This window comes from Clinocottus analis, unplaced genomic scaffold, assembly GCF_023055335.1.
Source record: "Clinocottus analis isolate CAN_PGR_092001 unplaced genomic scaffold, fCliAna1.0.p SCAF_11, whole genome shotgun sequence".
In the NCBI taxonomy this organism is placed as follows: domain Eukaryota; kingdom Metazoa; phylum Chordata; class Actinopteri; order Perciformes; family Cottidae; genus Clinocottus; species Clinocottus analis.
In genome coordinates, this window is record NW_027175832.1 from 13,379,054 (window position 1) to 13,402,089 (window position 23,036).

Consider the following 23,036-nt stretch of genomic DNA (forward strand, 5'->3'; position numbering starts at 1 on the left):
AGAGCCACCAACTCTCACGCTTACACCGCGTGACACTCGCTTTTTCATGTTTTCACACGCTCACACGCCACACAACCAATATCTCACAGCAAAAACCAAATCAGAGGGCAGTGAATATGTTCCACCTGATTCCTGTATTATCATTATTAGTAATCCTTGTTTCAGGAACATTAGAGAAAGATAAATCATGGACACACATTTTCTTTTTTATTCATATTTAAAGGTTTGAAATCACATGTTTGTGGTTCTAGTTGGAGAAGACCTGATGGAATTTTACCATGGCTAATTGGTTTACAGTCACTTTATACTGAGCTGCGTGTAGATAGATAAACAGCCTCTGCACACTGTTATGTGCACTGTGTTGAAGCTTAGACATGCAATCTGTAATCTAATACATAAGACTTATTGTAGTGCTGTCAGATGTGTATCTAAGCTTTGACTTTAAGACGCTACTGAGACACTGCCTCAGTGTTACCACCGGAGGGCAGCAATGCTTTTGTGTGAGAACTCATCCAACTACAAGTTTTCTCAGTGTATTGATGTCGTATTTAGTGACATTCACTGGGATTGAACTATAATATTTTATAAATCTGTGAATAAATGCAATAAAAAAAAATGTAATGCTTATTATCCAGGAGTAATTTCATGGCCATGATGAACCCGTTTGGGTTCTCATGGCAAACATCCATCTTTTAACCATAATGCATTCTGTTCACCTGGGTGCCTCCAAGTTCCCATCAGTAAAGACTATTCATTCAATTCAGTATAGGGCGTAAAGGGTGTCAGGGGTCTGCAGCAATGTGGACGATACGGCACTCATTGAAGGCCTAAGTTTGATAGTGATAGCCCGCCACTGATATATAGTATAATCATGCAGAAACCTTCATCAGGTCACGTGGGAAATTATTTAAGACACGCTTGGGGAAATAACATTTTGACTCAAAAACATAGTGTAGTTTGACCAAAATGTTTTAAGAACACATAAGGATCACCACTGGGAAGCTACAGAATGATATACAAAATAATAATATTGGACCTGCCTTTTAACACAGCCTTAATAATAATGCACAGAGGAACTTTAAAACCCCTGATCAAACCTGTGAAATCTGTCTGTAATGTCCCACTGTCTTTCCTCCACTTGGTCTAACTCTCCTGTGTGTGCTTGTGTTCAGTATACTGCAAGCTGCTCTTTAGAGATTGTTCAGTGAAATAGAATGATGGTTCACTGACATCAGACGATTCAGGGAATTCACAGGAGCGGAAGTACAAGGTTTCCCTCTCATCACAGAAAAATAAAAGAGGAACAACGGTGCGTCTCTGAGGGGCAAAGCATCATCATCTTCAGTAGAGTCATCACCGTCTGGGGTTGGATATTTGCACTGGAGCATCCTTCAAGAGTTGTTCAGATGGACTATACATCCAAATTGAGACAAATGGGACTGGTGATGTTTTGCAGGAATGAGTGAAACTGGATTATTGCATCAAAAACTGAAAATTGGCTAATTTAAAGTTGCAAATTGGATTTTTCATCACTGTGGTAACAGCATCCAGTACCTTGAGTTCACCATGCTGTATTTTCAGGTGGTGATCCTAGCAGCTACAGTGATGCTGGTTTACTACTGTGAGTTCACGGACACTTTCAGTCCGGCACAGCAGGGCTTCATCTGCAGAGACCCAACTTTAACTAAACCTGATCCTGGACTTGAACAGGAGAGCCGCGTGCAGCCAGTAATCCTGTACTCTGTGGTGGGTGGACTGCCTGTAGTACTGGTAAGTCTAGATTTAGTTTTTTTGTGTGATGAAGATAAGGATGCTCCTGTTAAGGGAGCTGGAAAGAGGACACAGAGCGTCAAACATTTTGGGGCTATACATTTAATTCGAACAGTCGTTCCATGTTTTTATATTTCATGTTTTCACATTCCTGCCTGGTCGATTTCATGAAATATGAATTGAAATATGCTACAATAATTTTCTCTAAAGGTGTCTAATGCGCTCTGTGATTCATTAAGGGATCAAGTGATGTGTAACGTGAAAGTGGTCTCGTTTAGCGAAGGTCTCCCCTTAGCATCTTCTGGTTTGGGCTTTAAAAGCTGAAACTTTACTGTTGTAGTTTGGAGAGGCAGATGGGCAAGAATACACATCTGAGTTAGAGACTGGGACAATATTGGACTTACATTCAACATATTATTATCAATTACAATGATTCCTCTTGTCATATATGATATAACAGCTGTATTTGAAATCTGCTTGATCTGTGTTTCTTGGTAGACATATGTCCATATGTGAAATGAGCACACATCCCTGTGAGTTCACTGCACATCTGGATAGTACACACTCCTGTAGAATTCCTGTGTTAATTCTGTTCCTCAGATTTCAGGTGTAGAGCTTGTTATCTTCCTCCTTCACAACTCAAACAACCTCTATGACCAGGAGAAGGTTGTTGTCATGGGTGATTGTTGCTACGTGAACCCGATGGTGCGCAGGACCTTCCGTTTCCTTGGTAATGTTAACAAAAATAATGCTCAAATTATTTCAATCTATCCTGACATTTTGTTATCTATTAATCAGAATGTTTTATATTTGTTTTTTTAATAAAGGTGCAGTGTTTAAGATCTGGACAAAATTTTAATTCAATAAAAAAATGACCATTATCATACATGTGAAGAGGTTGTATATATATCTAAATGAGCACATTGACTAACACTGGCGGTGGATCTGTGCTGTCGGGCTAAATGAGTAGCAACAGCTGCTAACTGAATGTCCAGCGCTACCTGCTCTCTTCCTGTCAAAGTTATGTAGTTTCACTCTGGCAGGAAAGACAAAACATCATCCCCCTTGTTCTCTGGTTTCTGACACTTTGGATTTAATACAATAAACTAACTATAAAACGTACACAAGACGCATGGCCCTCTGTGAGTGAGGCCCTTGTTTGTTTGGAGTATGTGTGCTTCATGCTGAGAATGTGTTAATCATTAGTCAGTCACTAGTTATTGTTATCATCCTCCTCAGGTTTTGGCCGGCTCTACTGGTGGAGACAGTTCAGGATTATTATTTAGGGGTAAAAAAGTGAATGCTGTCATGCACTCCTCCCAGGTTTAGCTGGATTTATTGGCAGAAATGGAACATACAATTCCTAACTACGTTAGACTAATGCCATGTTTCTACGGCAGCCAAGGATGGACAAACCAGGAGAGAGCCTTTTGCCTTTTTACATGACCTGAAAGTTAAGTTATTTTTCTGCCACACTTGGAAAGAGAGGAGTAAGTGGAGTGAGGTTAGGTCGATTGCAATCTGCAACCTCACCACTAGATGCCACTATATATCCTTTCAGTAAAGAATCGGAACGCTTCCTCCATCAACCAGCGTATTCATGTAAATGATTTAATTCAACTAAAGCAATTTCTATCCACAAGTAAATCATCTTCTCATCTGTGTCTGTTTCTTTGTAGGTGTTTATATCTTCGGTCTGTTCACAACAGACATCTTTGTCAACACAGGTCAGCTTGTCACAGGATGTCTGGCCCCTTACTTCCTGTCCGTTTGCCAGCCCAATTATACTGCCATCGGCTGCCTGGACACAACACACTTTGTCAGCCAATCAGATGCTTGCAGTGGTGACCCTGATGACGTCATGCGAGCCAGGAAGACTTTCCCATCCAAAGAGGCTGCACTGAGTTTGTATACAGCTGTTTATCTGGCAGTAAGTGCCTCTGTTTAATGTAGTAAGTGCAATGGGCAGTTTATCCCATGACAGTATAAGCCTGATCTTAGCATACAGCTGGTTCTGAATAGTGTCACAGAAATGAAGTGACTGTCCTCTCCAGATGTACGTCATGTCCTGTATCGGGTCCATAGGAGGTCGTCTGCCTGGCCCCCTCCTCAGCCTCTCATTGGTCAGTCTGGCTTTGCTAACAGGCATTAACAGAGTGGCCGAATATCGAAACCACTGGAGTGATGTCATTGCTGGACAAGTCATCGGGGGAGCTATCGCTGTCTTTCTGGTCAGTTATTAAGCATCTGATCTGTGGTAGCATATGTGCATAGATCTAATGACACTGAGACTTTTCAGAGCTTTATTGTGTGTGTTATAATGAAAAGATAGGCCATTGAATTCACCTTCATGATCTTACGGTTGATTTGTTTGTTTGTTGTTTGCAACTTTTTCCCTAAGGCCACACTTCAGTAATATACATGTGATCTCTGTAATAAGGTGTAGGGAAAACAATTGTTGAAAGGTTGTTCTTCGCGAATCGCCTCCTTAACGTGGTGGAGGATTTTGAGTGTCTCAGTGATTCTGGGAGCTATGTTGTCCGGGATCTCGCAAGGAAAACTGTCAGGGGGAGAGCCCAGACTAAGAGCGGTTCAAACAGCCATGATGAACAGCGGCACACAGAATGTAGCTATCCAGACTCAGGAGGGGAGCTCGCCGGCGAGCGTCTGGTGGACGGGCTTTCGCCCATGGAGCCCTGTCGGCTCAGCCCAATAAACACCACGGAGCAGCCACACTGTGAATTCACCACCCGCAGGGACAAGCATAGGGGTCAAGTGGTATGGAGATCGGGTGGCAGGCCGGGCAGGGGGCCTTGGCAAGCTGATCGCTGGCACCATGGATGTGGAACGTCACCTCGCTGGCGGGGAAACAGCCGGAGCTGCTGCATAAGGTGGAGCTGTACCAGCTCAATATAGTTGAGCTCACCTCCACGCACAGCACTGGCTCTGGAACCAAGCTCCTGGAGAAGGATTGGACTTTGTCCTTTTCTGTGGAGTTGCCCAGTGTGAGAAGCGCCGGACGGGATTGGGGATACTCACAAGCCCCCGGCTGAGCGCCGCTGTGTTGGAGTTTTTCCTGGCGAACGAGAGAATTGCCTTCTTGGAGTCGGTGGGAGGGGTTTTCGAAAGGGCGCCACTTGCTGACTCCATAGTTCTCCTGGGAGACTTTAATGCTTACGCGGACAATAACAAAGAAACCTAACAGGGTGTGATTGGGAGGAACGGCTTGCCCATATGAACCCGAGCGATTTTTATTGTTGGACTTCTGTGCTAGCCACGGTTTGTCCATACAAACACCATGTTTGAACAACCATCCATCCACCCATCCATCCATCCATCCACCCATCCATTTTCATCTGCTTATCCTGGGTCGGATCGCGGTGGCAGCAGGCTGGTCTCATATTCTGCTCGTTCTAATAGCTACAAAATAATTCCATAATTCATATACAAACTCAATAATCACTTAATATGTAATCCAAATAATGGTGAGCCCAGAAAGGTAACATAGGGAGGAGGAAAAAATACAGAATGGAGATCGCTGTGTGCTGAGTGTATAAGTCAACTTTGATTTATTTGACTATTTATATAACTTCCTTACTTATGTAACGCCACACATTGTTATTTGACCCCAAACCAGGATCTCTTCCTGAACCTCACTAAGTAGTTGTGTTGCTTAAATCCTGCAGGGGCTTGAGCAGGGAAAGAATCCTTTGTGGATCTGGACATTTGTAGGGAAACACATGGCAACAGGCTGAAGAGTCTGAAGAAGTCCAAACCACAAAGATGCAATCAGTGGAAAGCGTCCTCAGTAGATTATATATCCAGGTGTGTCTCCAAACTAACAAGAGTTGAATCCCACTCACTTCTTCCTCCTAAACTCTCCACACGTCATACTTTAAAACAAAAATGGCTGCAAATAAAACTAAAAAGGGGTTTATTCATCTAATATTCTACCTAATCATAACATGTTGGGTATAGAAACATCACATTCCAAAGGAGACCAGGGTTTTCTATAATGTGTGGCCAACATATATACTGAAGCCCCAAACCAGGCCATGTGTTTGCCAACAGACAGTTTCTCACATCCTGTAACGTCTTTCAGCTCTGATGACAGTATTGATTTGAAGTGAATTATTATCCGCCACATACGTTGCATTTTAAGATAGTCTTTAGGTATTAAGCAGATTGTCGCAGAGCCTCCTCTCAGAGTCAGACCATCTCCAGGATGTTACTGAGCAAAAGATATGTAGGTTCCTTCACAAGAATCAAACTACTGTAATGGACTAAATGGCTGCAGGACACACGCAAGTTTTTGTTGCTTGAATGAACTTGAAATCCTCTCGTGAAACAAGTCATGCACGATAGTGTTGGTGGGGACAGAGAGCTGGGTCACAGAAACAAGATGTCAAAGGGAGGGGGCTCATTTCAATAGCTCAGAAGTATAAGCCTCTCACTCTTCTGTTGTGTGACTGTCTGCATGTTTCCATGTCAAGGATACAAATGTTTCTTTCTGGTTGTCGAACACTTGATTTGACTTGAAAGCGTCATTTGAAATGTTTTTAATGACTGTGTCTCTTGTTCCCGCTTTCTCTCTCCAGGTGGTGTTTGTGGTTCAGTGTTTTAAAAAGAGACCTGTGATTTCTCAGAGTCCCTCAGATGCAGGCACCGCTGACACCGATGAACCGCAAACCAATCACGTCATGGAGACTAGTGACGAATACCTCGTGACACAGGTAGAACTACAAACTACACGTAGAGGTTTGTTCTCAGTGCACAGTGTGCACGTCTGTAGAGAAAATAACCATACATGCATATTGTTTTATCTGACGTTAAAAGTATAGATACCAAAAGCAAAATAAACATTAGCAAAGGGAGTGTCACTCGTCACAGTGTCTTGACAACTGGTCGGTTCAAAAGTTTTCAGCAAAAACTCAAATTCAGAAGATCTCAATTTTCTGCAGCAAAGTACCAATTATAATAATCCTTTTTAATTCAAATGTTTTTCTTTTCTGCTCCTATAGATCCCAGGATCCTGCACAGAGGTCACATGACTATGACCCCAAGCAGCTTCTTCCAGCATGCGTAAATGAATCCATGACCACCTTCACTGAAGGCCTTTGCACACCATATTCTTCTCATGAGTCTTTTTTCCCGTCATGAAATATGAATTCTTATGCACAGAAACATTGCATACTGCGGTTGATGCGCATTTCAATCTCTATTTGTTGCCAAACAGTATCATTTACACAAAACTAATGAGTTATTTGGATAGTAGTACAGGTACAACGTAGACGAATAGTACAGGTCCAACGTAGGCGAATCAAAGAAGGATGTTCATGAGCAGTATAACAACTCTGAGCTTTCATTCCCTGTTTTGTGATCAGTTACTATCTTTTCATTCGTCATCCTACCCAGGGAGGCTGGACCGGTCCCAGCTGACATTGGGCAAAGGCAGTGTTCACCTGGACAGGACTTCATTTGTTTGCACAGTTCCTATCACTCCAGAATACAAACTGTTCTGAAACCTTCAATTAATCTTTACATTTTCTGCGTATTCTATATTGTGTTTGTCATAAAGGGCTATGTGCTGGGAGATGAAGTGTATCAGCTTATCAGATTCCACTTTAAAAAAAATGGTTTTACCACCCTGGGTATGGTGCCTCTGAGCGGTCAAACAACTCTCTAAAGCTTAGAAAATGCAGAAAAATAAACACATTATCAAAACTTTAATGACATGGTTTTCTGCAATTTTGGACAACATATGTATTTGGTGTGCTACGGCCTTAATCAGTGTAATTGCTGCAAACCAGTTTATCGACATGCCTTACGTGTTGCTGGGTAGCTGCTTTATTTGCTACTTTCTTTTTAAATAAATGTGTTATTGAAAAAAAAAATGCTATCACTTTGACAATAGTTCCTTTGATTTTATCGAAGTATATGAGATATTGATGCCGTACTGCAAATGATGGTAGACGTAACACCTTTACCTAGAGGCAATGCACTACAGACATGTCAAATAATGTCTTTATGCCTCATATAATATGACTTTTTGTAAAAACGGTGGATCATTAATTCTTAAGAATTCATATAGGCATAGTAATATCCATACGTTTTACGCTGTTGAAAGAGAAACTTTGAGCAGTAATGTAATAGTATGTGTGAAGTGGAACAGTGGTCATCGCTTCCCTCCAGCTGCAGCAGAGGATTTGTAGTCTTTGTTCCCTCCAACCTCAGCAGAGGTCTTTATTCCAACAGCTTCTGCAAAATCCTCTCAAGATGTTTGTTGAGTGCTCATGTTGTAGCGTTGTTGGTTGTAGCTTTGTGACGTCTAAGTTCTTTCTTTTAGTTTGTTCTATAGTGAAAAGACTTCTTCAGATGGAAAATAAATTTCCTTTAAACATTGTTTGACGACTATTGAATATGCGTCATGTTTTACATTCCAGTGTCATGTATCACAGGCCAGAAAAGAGATTATTTATTTTGAATAGTCTCCCTGCTGCTCAACCTTCTGTTCTAATACCATCTACTGTCTATGTAAACAGGCAGGATTTTAACCTTTTCAACTTGTTATCTCAGAATGATGATACAACTTGGTTTCATCATCTAATGTGCTTTCTGTACACAACACATACAGTCGCATCATGTCCTGCATATTTGTACAGATCTGTGTCTCTTCTGTAGCAGCAGTAGTGTTTTGTGTACACATGTAAATATAGATATAACAATCAAGTTCCAATGTAGCTCTCATGACAGGTTTCTGCCTCTGATTTGATTAATTTATTTCTATGTGATTATGATGCATACATAGATACATGGTGTTTCAGTCATTTACCTGATATAACTCTTGACATTGTCAGTAAGTCTTGTGGTGACTTTGTGTTGGTGATGTTTCTGTGCTCTGATGGGGAAACAGGATGTAAATGTAATTCATGTTTGGATTAAATTGGACTGCTATGTCTTTATCCTAATTTACAGATATATGCATGATGTTGTGGTTTCATATAAAACCTTTACCATTGACAGCTACATAGACTAGTAATAGATAGCTTGTAAACACACATTTTCTCAACACATTATTAATTGAAAATCAAAAGCTTTGTTCGGGTCATTATAGTGAGTTTATTCAAAGTAGTGAACATGTTCATAAATACTTATTTCAACCAATTATAAGCCAATAAGCATCATATTTCTTTATAAACATTATATATTTTGATAGGTACAGACACTCATTTAGCATAAACCAATTGACCTTATATTCTTAATAGAACAAAGAGACTTTAGACGGTATAGACTGTACTTGAGTCATACTTTGTCTGCCATACTTAGTCCCTCCCTCTGGCCTCTGATGACCTCATCCCCTTCACCTGCACTCACCTGTAGTCCATTCTTTCCTCAGTCTTTCTGTGTATTCATACATCAACCACCTCTTCTGATTGGAAGACCAGCTCTGAGCCACAGCCTTCCCCTCGAAACAATTTGTCAGTATTTCCTTTTAATTTACTGTTAAACTGGTTTTAAAAGACATAGTTAAATATTCAAGTCCAATATGTATTGTGTGTGTATTTTCAGACTATGCCTCTTTCACACCCCAAAAATACATTTTCAAACCCATAAATATATAAATAATAATTTGTGTAAGGTCTGACTTCACATGCAAGTGAAGGCTTTCAATGTTAGATCATGTTCAGATACAGACCCGTTACATATCAGTTATGAGTTGATTAATTACTTTTCTGGCAATAGTTTGGATCGACGACAGTTTAACAAAGTAGACTCGCTGCTATTGGCTGACAGGGGGACAGCCAACGGTCAATCAGCTGTACACACACACACACACACACACACACACACACACACACACACACACACACACACACACACACACACACACACACACACACACACACACACACACACACACACACACACAAAGCCCCGCCCACCTACACCTGCAGCCTCGAGGTCTCGCGCTTCACGCGGCGGGTCAGACAGAGGCGCGAGCGTCCAACACGAGACCGCTAGCGGGCTACTGCCAGGTAAGACCATGAAACGACTTTATGAACGTTTTTTTATCATATTATTATGGGGTTGGAAGTCTGAAGTACCTCCTTGTTTTCTACACAAGTAATACGGTTATACAACGAGCTATTGACAACAAACGTTAGCAGCTAAGGGCAGCTTCAGAGATATCTAACTTTACTAGCTGACAAAATGGTGAACTTATTATCCATTTCTGTCAAGAAACACTGGAGAGAGAGAGAGAGAGAGAGAGAGAGGGGGGGGGGGGGGGGTGAGAGATAGAGGGGAGGGGGGGAGGGGTGAGAGAGAGAGGGAGAGAGAGATGGAGTGAAAGAGAGAGATTGAGGGAAAGAGAGAAATGGAGGGAGAGACAGAGAGAGAGAGATGGAGGGAAGGAGAGAGATAGTGATGGAGGAAGAGGGAGAAAGAGAGAGAGAGAGAGATATGGAGGGAGAGCTAGAGATGGGGGAGAGAGAGAGATAATTCCTTAATTCTGCCTAAGCTTCAATTTCCCCTTACTGCTGCTCTCCTGCTAGCTTGAGCTGAGTGTTGTGAGCTATTCCACATAGTGGTATAAAAACCCTAAACCCTGTTTGTATACACCCCTAAAGTATTATTTTGAGACATTTATAAACTCACACAAACTCATGTTATGCTCAGCAGTTACTGTATTACATGTAGTACTCTTAATACTTTCCTGTGATCATGGTACAGTGTGTGGAAGTACAGACCAAATGAAGAAAGATGTAGGTTTAATGTTTTGGAGATTAGTTCAAGTTATTTATGTTTGTGATCATTGTGTTTAGAGCTAGTTGGACGCATATGCCCAGTAGGGATATATGACGCCATGACATAAAGTACACATAGAAACACAGTGAGCAGGCAGATGGCTTCCACAGATTACAGCCTCATGAGCAGATTAGCTCAATTGGCCACTGCCTTACTGACTGACAGGGTACAAGCTCTACTCTGCTTTGATTCGTGTCAGTGATAAAACATCCTAATTGATGACTGACTGGCAATTGTGTTTTTTCCTTTGTCTTCGAATATGATGTGAGGACTGTGTGACTGACAGTCTATGTGACTGACAGTCTGTGTGACTGATAGAGGGTCAGACTCAGCCAGGACTGATGCTTCTTCAAAGCAGAACAAGATGTAGTCACATTAATCTGAGTCCCTTTTCTTCTGGCTGACCTGAGGCAGTGGGTTAATAAGATGTTGATCTACTCTAGGAGTATACATATCCATACCTCACACCAGCACCTGGATCTCCACTCACGTTGGTAAGTGGTGACCTGGAAATAGAAGCAGTAAATGTTTCTGTCTACGAAATATTTACTTCCACATGTAGCCCACTTCCACATGTGACGAAGTCTGTAAAGTCTCCTGACCCACATCTAAATTAAACACAACCTGCACACAGCAGGTCCTGCAGGGTGGGGTAGAGGTGTTTTGAACCTGTTTCATGTAGTAATGAATGAAGCATCAGCCCCGGCCCCTGGGACCCTTGTGGTACACAGAGGGTTATGACAGGGATCCCTTTTTGATCAAATAACTGTTAGAAAGATGGCTGGTGAACAGTTGAACAAATAAGATAATGATAATAATAATAATAATAATAATAATAATAATAATAATAATAATAATAACTTTATTTATAAACCACTTTTAAAAACAGGGTTTATAAAGTGCTTTTTACAGATATACAAAGCATAAACACAACCCAAATGGCGGCAAACAAAAAAGACCATACCATAAAAACATTGAACACAATCAAACCAAACAGAACAGTAGAAAACAAACAAATATATAAAATATACAAACAAAACCATGGGGACAAAAATAGCTGCATAATAAATCCAAGAAATAAAAAATGAAAATATAAAAGGACGACTTCAAAGCAATTCTATAAAAATGGGATTTAAGAAGTGATTTAAAAGATGTTATTGATTCTGCCAGCCTTATCCCCTCCGGTAGCTTGTTCCAAAGTGAGGGGCCCTGATGGCAAAAGCACGGTCACCCTTTGATTTAAGCCTCGACTCCGGAACGGCCAGGAAGTCGCCACCAGAGGCTGCGAGTTGGCGAGTTTTGCTAATGTACTCCAGGGCCAGACCCAGGCGGGCCTTAAAAGTGATCAATAAATTCTTAAAATCAATTCTAAAACCAACTGTAACCAATTATAACCACATTATTTTTATTTTGCTTTGCTTATGCAGATTACCATCGAATTTACATTTGTATATTTATTACATAAATATATATACAACTTCACTATTTTCCACATTATATTGTGTTGGAAGAAAAGGTTATTTACTCTTAATCAGTTACTGTTTCAGTGTTATATTCAGAATTATATGTTCTGTTTATTTATCATATATACTATTGTAAAGGCCTGTGACTTTAGATTGAACTTCTCCTCTGTTAACTTGCATATGAACTCTGATACACTTTGCAAACTGACTTGGTAAGTCATAAGACAGGTAGAATCTGTATGTCTCTGTCTGAGGAATGTGCAGTTGTTATCATAAGACCATGCCGATGCAGGCCAATCTAAAGACGTCATCGGGGGATAAAGCCACAAAAACGTCAGGTGGGCCTCTGCATATTGATAATAATATGTATTTAAGAAGGTAGTTCTTTGCTCATTCGGCAAGCACACTTGGATATGCAGTTAGTAAAGTATCACGGTGTATCTCCAGCTCTGCTCCTTTCTTGCAACAAATAAATGTCCTGATCGACGAGGTGTCAAGTACATTGTTCTATAATACTGACTAATTTAAAATGCAGTCCAGCTGTTCAAATTACTGCAATATGTATAGTTCTGTACAGTCCTGTATATTAAACATATTTTCCTGTGGTTAAAATGATAACTAGTCTGTAGCTAATACAGTAATTTTACTAGTAGCTTCTTCATTTTGAACAGGCCTGAAGACATTCTGTAGACTATCAATGCCTGATATCAAAATAATGTTTATAATACATCATTTTATCCCACATGAAAAGTTTAGTTTAGGAGCATTTGGACAGAATGCTCCACAGGTCATGATTCCACTGTTCTCCCGCGTGTCCTGCTGAAACCTTAGAGGCCGATCACACCAGAACTATAGACGCGACTCAAAAAGCGCGTCACTTCATGCCCGCTTTTTAAATGCGATCGTCGCGTCGCGTTTTTTAGACGCGCCTTTTCTCAACTTGTAAGCGCAAGGCATGGAGTCGCACAGCTCATCACTATCACGCTTGGCCAGGCAGCCAATCGGATCAAGCAAGAGGTGGGCTTTCCTTCCCATTTTTGTGTTGAACAGCGGGGAATTCAAAAGGAAATGGCAACCGCTGACCAGGCACTGATATGAGTGGTATTCAATTACAAAAAGCTTTACAATTCTAGATCGAATCACTACTCTATTGCTCAGAAGACGCTCAAACTGACTCCTGCTCAGCTGAAAGTACAACTGAAAGCACTCGTCATTGATGGTATTCGCCGTACTCTTTCCTTTTCTTTTCTTTTTTTAAAATATTGTGAACCTAAAACCTCGGCTTTTTTTTCTTTTTTCCCTCCTTCTCAACCCACAACAGAGGAAGGGCAAGAGCGCGATGTATGCTTGAATCCATTTTGTAAATTAAGTTATATTGCCCGGTTGCGCACTCGGGCTTGCTCGACACACACGCCGGGCTACTTTGCCCTGCGTGCCTTTGACAAGGCGTTTTTGAAGCGGCTACGCTTTAAAAAGTTGCGTCTGGTGTGATCGGCCCCATACGTCTCATTGTCGTTCCATTCAGCAGCTCATGAAAACGTACTTCTGGCTTCTGAACCCTGTTGGTAGTGCATCCCACTACACAGCAGCTTTGATTTTGACCTTCACACAATACATAGTGCATTTAGAGGGATGTATCCCCCCTCTGGTTTGGCTGAGATCTGACTCTAGAAATGTGATAATTTCTCTGCGTCAGTAGAAAAGCTTAGGAACCAGCATCAGGGGGTTGATGGAAGCACTGGTGCATGTCTACTGTACAGCCTTTATAGGCTGTACAGTAGACATGCACCAGATCCATGCTTGATTTTAATTTCCAATGGTTTGTTTGGTCTAAGTTTCATGTATGGACATGTATTTATATGATGATTCTAATTTAGTTGATGCACTCTTGTAAAATGTAGTATAAATAACTATAGATAAGGACAACATTTATCATTTTTTGATGGCTTACACTGACTTCAGGACAGTTGAAACCATTTTTAAGACGGGTGTGTAAAGCATTTACTCTGGAATATCACTGTTTCTTTGGAGACGATGCAAGCTTCTTCTTTTTTCTGTTCCAGGAGTTTTGAGACAGAAAATCTGAGCCAGCCAAGAATGTTCAATGTTTCAATTCAATGTTGATTTGTGAAAAAAAATGTTAATCCTGTTTCTTGTCCGCTGTCTTCTGGCTCTCGTCTTCTCTCTTCTGTAGCAGCATGGAGGAGTCTGGCCTGCTGAAAGACAGGCTGCAGGTAATCACTGTAATGCTTTCGGTTGCCCTACCTACAACATTTTTACAATTTAATAACCCAAACATTCTTTAAGAAACGTATGCACGTATATCTGCTGTAACCTTCTATTTACTGTCATCTTTTGTAACAGGAGAAACATCGCTTCCAGGAAGACATTAGACAGAGAAAACTGGAGCTGGAGCGAGAGAAACTCAAACTTCAGCATCTAAAGGTTCACATTACACTCTTTTACATTGTCTCTGTATATCTACAAATGGTGATAACATCAGATGAGCTCTTTGGTAAACCGTTTGACCAGATAGATTATATTATTACCTCTTATTAGCAGGAATAATCACTCTGTCCATCTGTTTGTCCACAACCGTTCATATAATTCCTGTTATTAAACCCTCTGATCATCAGAAAAAAGCCCTAAGAGAGCAGTGGCTGCTACAGGACTCAGCCTCCCACAATGCAACAGACTCCCCACTACAACAAAGCCTTCTGTCTGACCAGCAGCAGACCAGAGCACTGCAGCTCGACATCCACAGGTACAAAACACACACACACACATGCACACACATACACAAACCAATATGACCTATTGAACCTGCTCTGTTTTCTTCTGACCCATTAGGATTGAAATGGAGGTGAAGTTTTTGGAGAAAGAGGAGTCTAAGTGTTCTACTAACGAGGCTTTCATCCTCAACGGACTGAAAGCTGTGGCAATAAGCCCAAAGGACAACATCAAGGTAGTCACATGCACTGTCTCTTACAGACACACACAGCCAATCCAGTCACTAGAATGGTTTTTGTTGCATCTGGAAAACGCCACTGAATGTCAATTTCTTTGAAACCCAAATATGTTTCATAAATATATCCAGCCTCCTGTCTCGCTTCCAGAGACACACAATGCCATATGGTCGATGTTTTGAAACAAGTTCTTATGTTTAGTGAACGTGGTTAAGGATAGTAAAAAGATCTTGGTTTCGGTTAAAATGTCAACGTCATTTAACAATTTTAGTAAACTACATAGCGTTACTGAATAACAACAGCCCTTTGCTTTACCTAGCAAGGATAAAGCCAGCATTTACTTTTGGTTTTACATGGGACACAAGCATTGGGTGAAAGTCATGTGAACCTACAATGCCAAGATACTCTCCTGGTGACTGTTGCATTTACTTGTTGATCTGTGTTGTCCTCTAGGAGGCCCAGGACAGCTTCCTTCCTGGTAAGTCACTTGCTCATTTGGATGCTTTCACCAACACCGAAGATGAATTTGTGTTCATAGTTCTATTGTCTGTCCTACAGAGCTGTCACTGGTCACCACAGTAATCCCTGATGTCCCACAATCTCTCTCTCCACCAGCCAACAAACACTCTGAAGCAAACGCATCAAGAAAGCGTGAGATCATTTTTACACATACCTGTAAAGTCATCAAAAAAACATGTACTCATGTAGTTTGCAGTTCATGAGTGATGATAGAGTCCTGTAGTGTGATGACAAATAACCTCAAAGGAATAGGCCAGTGAAAACCGGCATTTTAGTATCAAACTTAAAATGTGTCTCGCTTACAGAGGACAGCTGGTGTAGTCAGCTTGGATTCCAGCAACAAGTTTACCTTAGCCACTTGTCGCTAACATCAGATTTCTAAATACTCGGGATTTGAATACAACCCTGTTTGAATAGCAGTCATGTACCTGTGGCCAAAGGATGATAACAAACTTTGAGTTGTCTTTCTAGATGACATGACAAGGTTATTTTTCTCCCTACTTCTGGGGGCATGCGTGCAGCACACTGTTGTTTCTGTTCTGAGTTACCTCAACAGTTGATGGTAAACTCACTTTGTGTCTACTGCTCCTGTAAAAGGGTTCAGCTTTTCCGTCTGATTAACTAGTAATCAAAGAGGAAAGGAAAAACCCAGTGTATGCTCCTCATTACCCTCCTCATACACACGCTCATGACCTAGTGCAGATTGAGACGTGATTGAGTAGTGTGTAGATGAGATGAACAGAAGTGCTAGTACTATCTAAAGGATTTTACTCTCACCGAGAAGACGAATCAAAGCGACCTGAAGCAACCTAACGTTACCTTAACCAACACAACCTGATATTAACATACACTCTGTCTTCTTGTGTGTCCCAGCTCTGTTTGCCATGGAGATCAATGTGACTAAGAACCTGTTGACTGGGCAGAGCACAGTACTTTCTACTGCATCAGTTCCTCCAGAAGAGTTAAACCAACACGCCGGCCTCAAGGTTTACGATGACGGCAGGAAGTGTGTTTATGCTTGGAATTCACAAGAGGTATTCATTAATAACCTTTATTTATAGTGCGTTTTTTAAAGCTGACATTGACAAAGTGCTTGGGGTCGCCTGTAGCTCATGAGGATGAATCATTGTCCTGTAACCTCAAGGTAGGCAGTTTGATCCAGAGTCTCCCCATAGTTCACATGGGCGAGACCCTTAAGCCACAGTTGCTCCTCACAGCAGAATACTGCTCTTCAATTACTTCGGTTGGGTGAAATGCAGAGAATAACTTCCTCAAGGGCATTAATAAAGGATATTTTATTCTTTTTTGATAACCCTGAATATACATATTGTAGTACGATACAAAGTATACACTACAAGTTACAGGGTAAATTAATTTTCTTGATTATTTTTAGGAGATTTTCTGTGGGGCAAGGCAAGTTTATTTTATAGCACATTTCAACAACAAGGTGATTCAAAGTGTTTCACATGAAACCATTAAAAGCATCAAAACATAATTCAGATTTAAAAACAGTTAAGAAAACATCAAAACAGTCAAAAACCAAAAGAAAATAATTAAAAGTTGCAGTGCAGTTTAAGAAATACTATGCAGTAGTGAGATGCAGAAATTGAATCTAGTTTAATTATAGGTAACAGCAAGCAGAAAAGTCTTCAATCTGGACTTAAAGGAGCTGAGGTTCTCAGAGGGTCTTTAAGGGTCTCAGCAGACCTGCAGCTTTCAGGAACCTTGTTCGAGATATGTGGAGCAGAAAAGCTTAATGCTGCTTTTCAGTGTTTAGTTCTGACTCTTGGAACAGAAAGTAAACCAGGCCCAGACCACCTGAGGGGTCTGATGGTTCAAATGACAAACATACTTAGGCCCTAAACCATTTAGTGCTTTATAAACCAGCAGCAGGATTTTAAAGTCAATTCTTTGTTGGACAGGAAGCCAGTGCAAAGACCTCAGAACTGGAGTGATGTGATTCACTTTCTTGGTCTTAGTGAGGACTCTAGCTGCAGCGTTCTGAATCTTTCTGATTGACTTTTTACAGAAGCCTGTGAACACACAATTACAGTAGTCAAGTCTACTGAAGATAAAGTCACGGACAAGTTTCTCCAGACCCTGTTGAGACATAAGTTCTCTAACCGTTGATGTATACTTCAGGTGATAGTAGGCTGATTTTGTAATTGTCTTGCTAAGGCTGTTCAGGTTAAGGTCTGAATCCATAACTCTACTTAGATTTCGGGCTTGGTTTGAGGTTTTTAACATCAGTGATTGAAGCTGAGCACTGACTTTCAATCGTTCATCTTTGGGACCAAAAACAATAACTTCTGTTTTATCTTCATTTAGTTGAAGAAAATTCTGGCACATCCACATGTTGATTTCTATAATGCATTTAGCCAGCCCTTGTATGGGATTATAGACAGCTGGTGATATAGTTATGCAGATTTGTTTGTCGTCTGCATAATCATGATAACACACTTTGTTGTTTTTCATAATCTGAGCCAGTGGAAGCATGTAAATGTTGAACAAAAGAAGCCCCAGTATGTAGCCTTTGGGGATCACCACATGTCATCCTATTCAGCTCTGATGTGTAATTGGTTACCGACACAAAGTATTGTCGGTCCCTAAAGTAGGATTCAAACCAGTTAAGTGCTGCGCCAGAAAGTCTTACCCAGACTTTCAGTCTGTCTCCTAGTATGTCATGATCGACCGTGTCGAATGCAGCCCTGATATCCAGGAGTACTAAGACTGAAGTTCAATTCAATTCAGTTTATTTTGTATAGCCCAAAATCACAAATACAAGATTTTTGCCCCAAATAAAGATAGCAAAAAGTTCTGCTACTGTCTGAGTTTAAGTGTATGTCGTTGAAAACCTTAACAAGAGCAGTTTCAGTACTTTGCTGCTGATGAAAGCCGGACTGGAAGACATCAAAACTGAAGAAAGAAGTTGTTCAGCTGTTGAAAAATCACTTTTTCTATTATTTTACTTAAAACTGGGAGGTTTGATATTAGCCTGTGTTTTTAATATTTTTGAGTCTAAACTAGCCTTCTTCAGGAGTGGTTTATTAACTGCAGTTTTTAAGGCTTATGGGAAGACACCTGAGAGAAGGGATGTGTTAACAGTCTGTAAAAGGTCAGTGGTCATGCAGTGTGAAATATTTTTGAAAGAGCGTGTTGGTAGAATATCTAGGCAGCAGGAGGATGTTTTCAGATATTGTATAATGTCTTCTAGGCTTCTTTGGTTGATTGATTGAACATGTCATGATATGTCAATGGATGTTATTTAAAGATGGGAACAAAACACATATCCTTTGGTTAGTGTGGAGCCATTGTCTGCTTGTCTAATTTTCGGGATTTGTCAGCGAAAAAGAAGGCAAATTGATTGCATGCCCAGGTGGATAGGAATGTAGCAGTTACGAACACCGGAGAGTTTGTTAGCCTGTCCACGATAGCAAAGAAGGCACATATATTGTTATTGCTTTTGGTTATGATGTCAAAGGACTGCCTTGCATTTCTAAGTTACAAATTATAATTTGGAAGTCTCTCTTCATAGATACCACAGTGAACCTGGAGATTATTTCTTTCGCCACCTGCGCTCAGCTTTCCGACACTCACTTTTCTTTATTCTGACCAACGTGGCATTTCTCCAGGGGGACCTTTTCTTACCCGAGACAACCTTCACCTTAGTGGGTGCAATGGCATCAGTGACATTTTTAACATTGTAATTGATCCCATTCACAAGCTCATTGACTAAGATGCAGGATAGGGCTCGTGTGGAGGAGAACTTCTGAATAAATAGTACCTCTGGCGCACAGGTAGCCCGCAGGGACCACGTAAGTCGCCCACGAGACATGCTCTAAAAATAGAAAAAAAAGTGAGCTTCGTCAAAAAAAATTAAATGATAATAATTTTATCAACCGACCATGGTCCCTGCTCTGTATCACAAGCAGCGGAGTTTCGCCCCGATGCGATGCACACGGGCGCGCACAGGTGAACAGGCACACAGAGACACGAGTGTGCACACAGTGGACAGAGAGAGAGAGAGAGAGAGAGAGAGAGAGACAGAGCGGCGAAAAATATGTTGCATAATTTTCCCAATAAGATTTGCTGCTTTAAGATATCACTATTTTTAGCGATTATGTATGTGCGGGTCAAAACAAACATCAACAGGCTGCAGCCTGTAGCTCCAGAAACGGACTTTTCTGACTTCGCATATCGAGAGTCTCTGAAAATATTCTTTCAAAAGACCGAAAAATGCCCTGCAGTGACAAAGCCTGCACACTTTGTGGTTGTTATTTAAATAAATGAACACCATGTTTCCTTTAAGTCAGTATTTTTCAAACTGGGGCGGTATTTATTACAGATGGCCGCAAAAGGAAATGCTGATTTTAAATGTTCACCGTACGCCGTTAACAGGTCGCGCTCCGCATGCGCAACTCACCGATTCTTAGCATTTTTTCCATTGTTATTATAAGTGTCTGACACTATTAAGGAAAGGACTCTTAAGAGAAACAAGATGTTTTTTTTTTTACGTTTTTACTTGAGCCAGTCTGTTTGTTATTATTTTCAAGACCTGTTCAAGGAGAAATTCTTTGAGAAGGCTGGTAGCATCGGATCACAGCACCCACAGGAACACCACCAGTCTCCCAAGAGTCACAGCTTTGCAGCAGCTGGCTCAGCCTCTCTACATACTCTGGTCATTAAACTCAAAGACCTCTTACTCGCCCTCGCCCGTGTGGAGATATCTTGCTGCGACTGTTGCTCAGTGGTAGAGGAGGGTTGTTCTTCATTTAGCAGATCAGTGGTTAAATCCCGAGCTCATGTCAAGTTTTAGATATACAACGCTTAATGTAAACTGTTTAAACTGTCTCATATTATGAACTTCCATTATTGTTTTCCCCTCCTTATTTTATTTTACTGGGGATTGTTTGCTTTCTGCGCTTTTGCCATTGAGCTCCCATTGTGTTCTAATAATAATGCATATATATGTCTATGTTTAGGGGTCACATGATCAGAGCTGTGTGTCAGAGCTCTCAGCCAACGAAGTGGAACAGTTGCTGAGAAGCACCACAGTCCATTGCAAACTAAACCACCAAAACCGCCACCTTAATCACAGCAGAAGGGAAGAGCATTGTTTTTACAAGCAACAAGATGAGAGAGATAAAGTGGAGGGGTTTGACCTCAGGAACCAGTCAGGATATTATGGTCACCATCTCCTCAGAAACACCATATCGGAACAAGACTTTAACCGTAGGGAAAACTGTCAGAGAAAACCAGGGGTAGAGTATGGCTACGGTCACCAGGAAAGTACTTACAATCGGCAGGAAGAGAGAAATAACCAAAGCAACCTGATGGAAGGTCATCGACTTGGAAACTACAAGAGGGTGGGATATCCCTTTGGCAACCAGAATGATCGTCATTACAATTCGTACCAGGCGAGAAACTGTCACAGGGTTCCAGAGGATCGGCCTGCTTACCACCACACTAGCAGCAGCATCAAAAGCAATGGTGTGATAAGGGGAGGCAGAGCCAATGATTGCCCTCCTCCCAAATCACATGGCCAGGAAACAGAGTCTGCGTACCCTGCGCAGCTCTGCTACACTCCTGCCAATTACATTCCTCTTAGAGATTACATCAGCGTGGACGAAGAAGAACTTTACTGCTACAGCCCACCATCCTATCCCAACCACGATGGCAGACCACCCACTGGTACATACAGTGGCCCCGGCAACTCTGAAAGAGTGCCCTCCCCCATCTACGGAGACAACATCCCTTACACCAAACTCAATGCCATGGAAACCACTGAGCCAATTACAGCCATCTTCATGGGCTTCCAGACGGCACAGGATGACAGTAGGCGGGGCGAGCAGTTTGAGGGCTCCCTGAAGGCAGAGCTGGTCATCATTGAGGACAACGAAGACTGCAACGACAACCACAGTATGAAGGAGAAGAAGTGCCACGTCCAGCTTGGGGACAATCTCTATCCAACCGGAAGTTCAGCCAACAGAAACGTGGGATGTGTGGAGGGAGTTGAAGACAGATGGACGGAGAGACGGGTGGGACAAGGTATCAGAAAGATCCAGAAAAAACACAAACCCTGCTGTAGTGTGTGCTAACTAATGCACGTCTACTCAATAGCCAGCTGTATTAGTCTGCTGAACTCACGACTAACTGCACACAATCCTATTTTATAAACTGTTGCTTGAAAAAAATGCTCCAGGACTCTGAACATTAGAGCCTTTATTCCACACGTGAATAATTCATTTAGTTGATTAGTTAACTGACGTTTTGTTAATAAGCTTTGAGAACTATAAACTGGTCTTATGGATCTACATTTGATTCAAGTTTAAAATGTGTCGCATATTCAGTAATGAGACAAGGAGAAGTTACCCAGATGCACTGTACGTCACCAGTGAACCAGTTTTTTTAGGCAATTCAAGTTCAATTTAAATCAATTTAGTTTATTTTGTATAGCCCAAAATCACGCATACAAGATTTGCCTCGGTGGGCTTCACAACATGTACACATGACATCACTATCCCAGGACCTCACATCAGATCAGGAAAAACTCCCCCAAATAAAGATAGTAAAAACCTTTTTACAGGGAAAAAAGGACTAGGTGGATGTAAATGCACAATTGTTTGCTAATATATTAGCCTTAATAACTTTGTATGGTGGTTATATGTTGTGTCTGACAGCTTTTCATGGAGATGTGTCCAAAGAACTGATAAATGCAGCTCAAAAGCAATACTCTACACAAATAATGTGAGCATCAGGCACTCAACCCCCGTAGAGCAGACAGGTGGACCTGCAAAGGTCCCCTTTACATTCTTGGAAGAGAACATTTACTTTGGTCAGTTTTAATAGAGTAATTTACAGTGAATGTACAGAAATACATCCTCAAACCGCCTCCTCAAACTGCTTCCTCTGGCTCCCTCTGGTGGTTCAAACAAGATAAGCTGGATCGTACGAATGATGAGCATTAGTGAGATCTTTTTATTTCTTTCAGTTGGAATTGTCTGACATTTCTATGAATGGTATTTCTATTTCAAGTGTGTTTTTAAAAAGTGCTTCTCTAGGGGGCTGTTCCGAAGTCTGATTCAGAGACACTTAGTGGTTGGCAGAAAATGAATGCCAATTCAGTGACTTCAATCGACAAATATCTTTTGATTTTAGCCCAATATCAAATCCAATTCATATGAAAACTCAGAACTTCATTGAATGTGGTCCGAGGGGAATTTCTTTTGACTAGCAATAGTGTTTTATAACTATATAACTGCTGATGGTTGTCACTGTTTTATACTAATATCGAAAGTTAGAATGGTAGACGTTTGTCTACAATATGTCAGGTGATAGCATGTGTAATGATGACTCTAATAAACCTTTTTTTACTGAATAGCTTGCTCTGTGTCTGCTTGTCTAACCCTCATCATAGTTTGTGTGTGCGTGTACAGGATACATTCTGTTGCAGACAGCATCGGGTCTGATGACATTATGACAGCATGTGTATCATTGGCACTGATAGACA

General features: G+C 41.1%; 2 protein-coding genes across 2 annotated transcripts; both read left to right on the forward strand.

Annotated features, from left to right (window-relative positions):
• The first annotated feature begins 1,560 nt into the window (after positions 1-1,560).
• LOC137782074 (phospholipid phosphatase-related protein type 5-like) lies at positions 1,561-6,912 on the forward strand. Its single transcript, XM_068571168.1, has 6 exons — positions 1,561-1,770; positions 2,371-2,500; positions 3,450-3,700; positions 3,825-4,001; positions 6,369-6,503; positions 6,792-6,912. The coding sequence occupies exons 1-6, from the start codon at positions 1,567-1,569 to the stop codon at positions 6,819-6,821; spliced, it is 927 nt and encodes a 308-aa protein (XP_068427269.1). The 5' UTR covers positions 1,561-1,566; the 3' UTR covers positions 6,822-6,912.
• A 2,809-nt stretch (positions 6,913-9,721) lies between these two features.
• On the forward strand, positions 9,722-22,656 carry LOC137782153 (palmdelphin-like). Its single transcript, XM_068571289.1, has 9 exons — positions 9,722-9,806; positions 14,236-14,275; positions 14,406-14,486; positions 14,678-14,805; positions 14,892-15,006; positions 15,461-15,485; positions 15,566-15,658; positions 16,400-16,560; positions 20,509-22,656. Exons 2-9 carry the CDS (start codon positions 14,240-14,242, stop codon positions 21,622-21,624), a joined length of 1,755 nt encoding a protein of 584 aa, XP_068427390.1. The 5' UTR covers positions 9,722-9,806; positions 14,236-14,239; the 3' UTR covers positions 21,625-22,656.
• The last annotated feature ends 380 nt before the right edge of the window (positions 22,657-23,036 follow it).

Coding starts and splice junctions, on each gene's coding strand:
- LOC137782074 (XM_068571168.1), top strand. CDS start 1,567: ATGCTGTATTTTCAGGTGGTGATCCTAGCAGCTACAGTGATGCTGGTT. Junction 1,771..2,370: donor GTGGACTGCCTGTAGTACTG/GTAAGTCTAGAT, acceptor TCTGTTCCTCAG/ATTTCAGGTGTAGAGCTTGT. Junction 3,701..3,824: donor ATACAGCTGTTTATCTGGCA/GTAAGTGCCTCT, acceptor TGTCCTCTCCAG/ATGTACGTCATGTCCTGTAT.
- LOC137782153 (XM_068571289.1), top strand. CDS start 14,240: ATGGAGGAGTCTGGCCTGCTGAAAGACAGGCTGCAG. Junction 14,487..14,677: donor TCAAACTTCAGCATCTAAAG/GTTCACATTACA, acceptor TCTGATCATCAG/AAAAAAGCCCTAAGAGAGCA. Junction 14,806..14,891: donor CTGCAGCTCGACATCCACAG/GTACAAAACACA, acceptor CTGACCCATTAG/GATTGAAATGGAGGTGAAGT.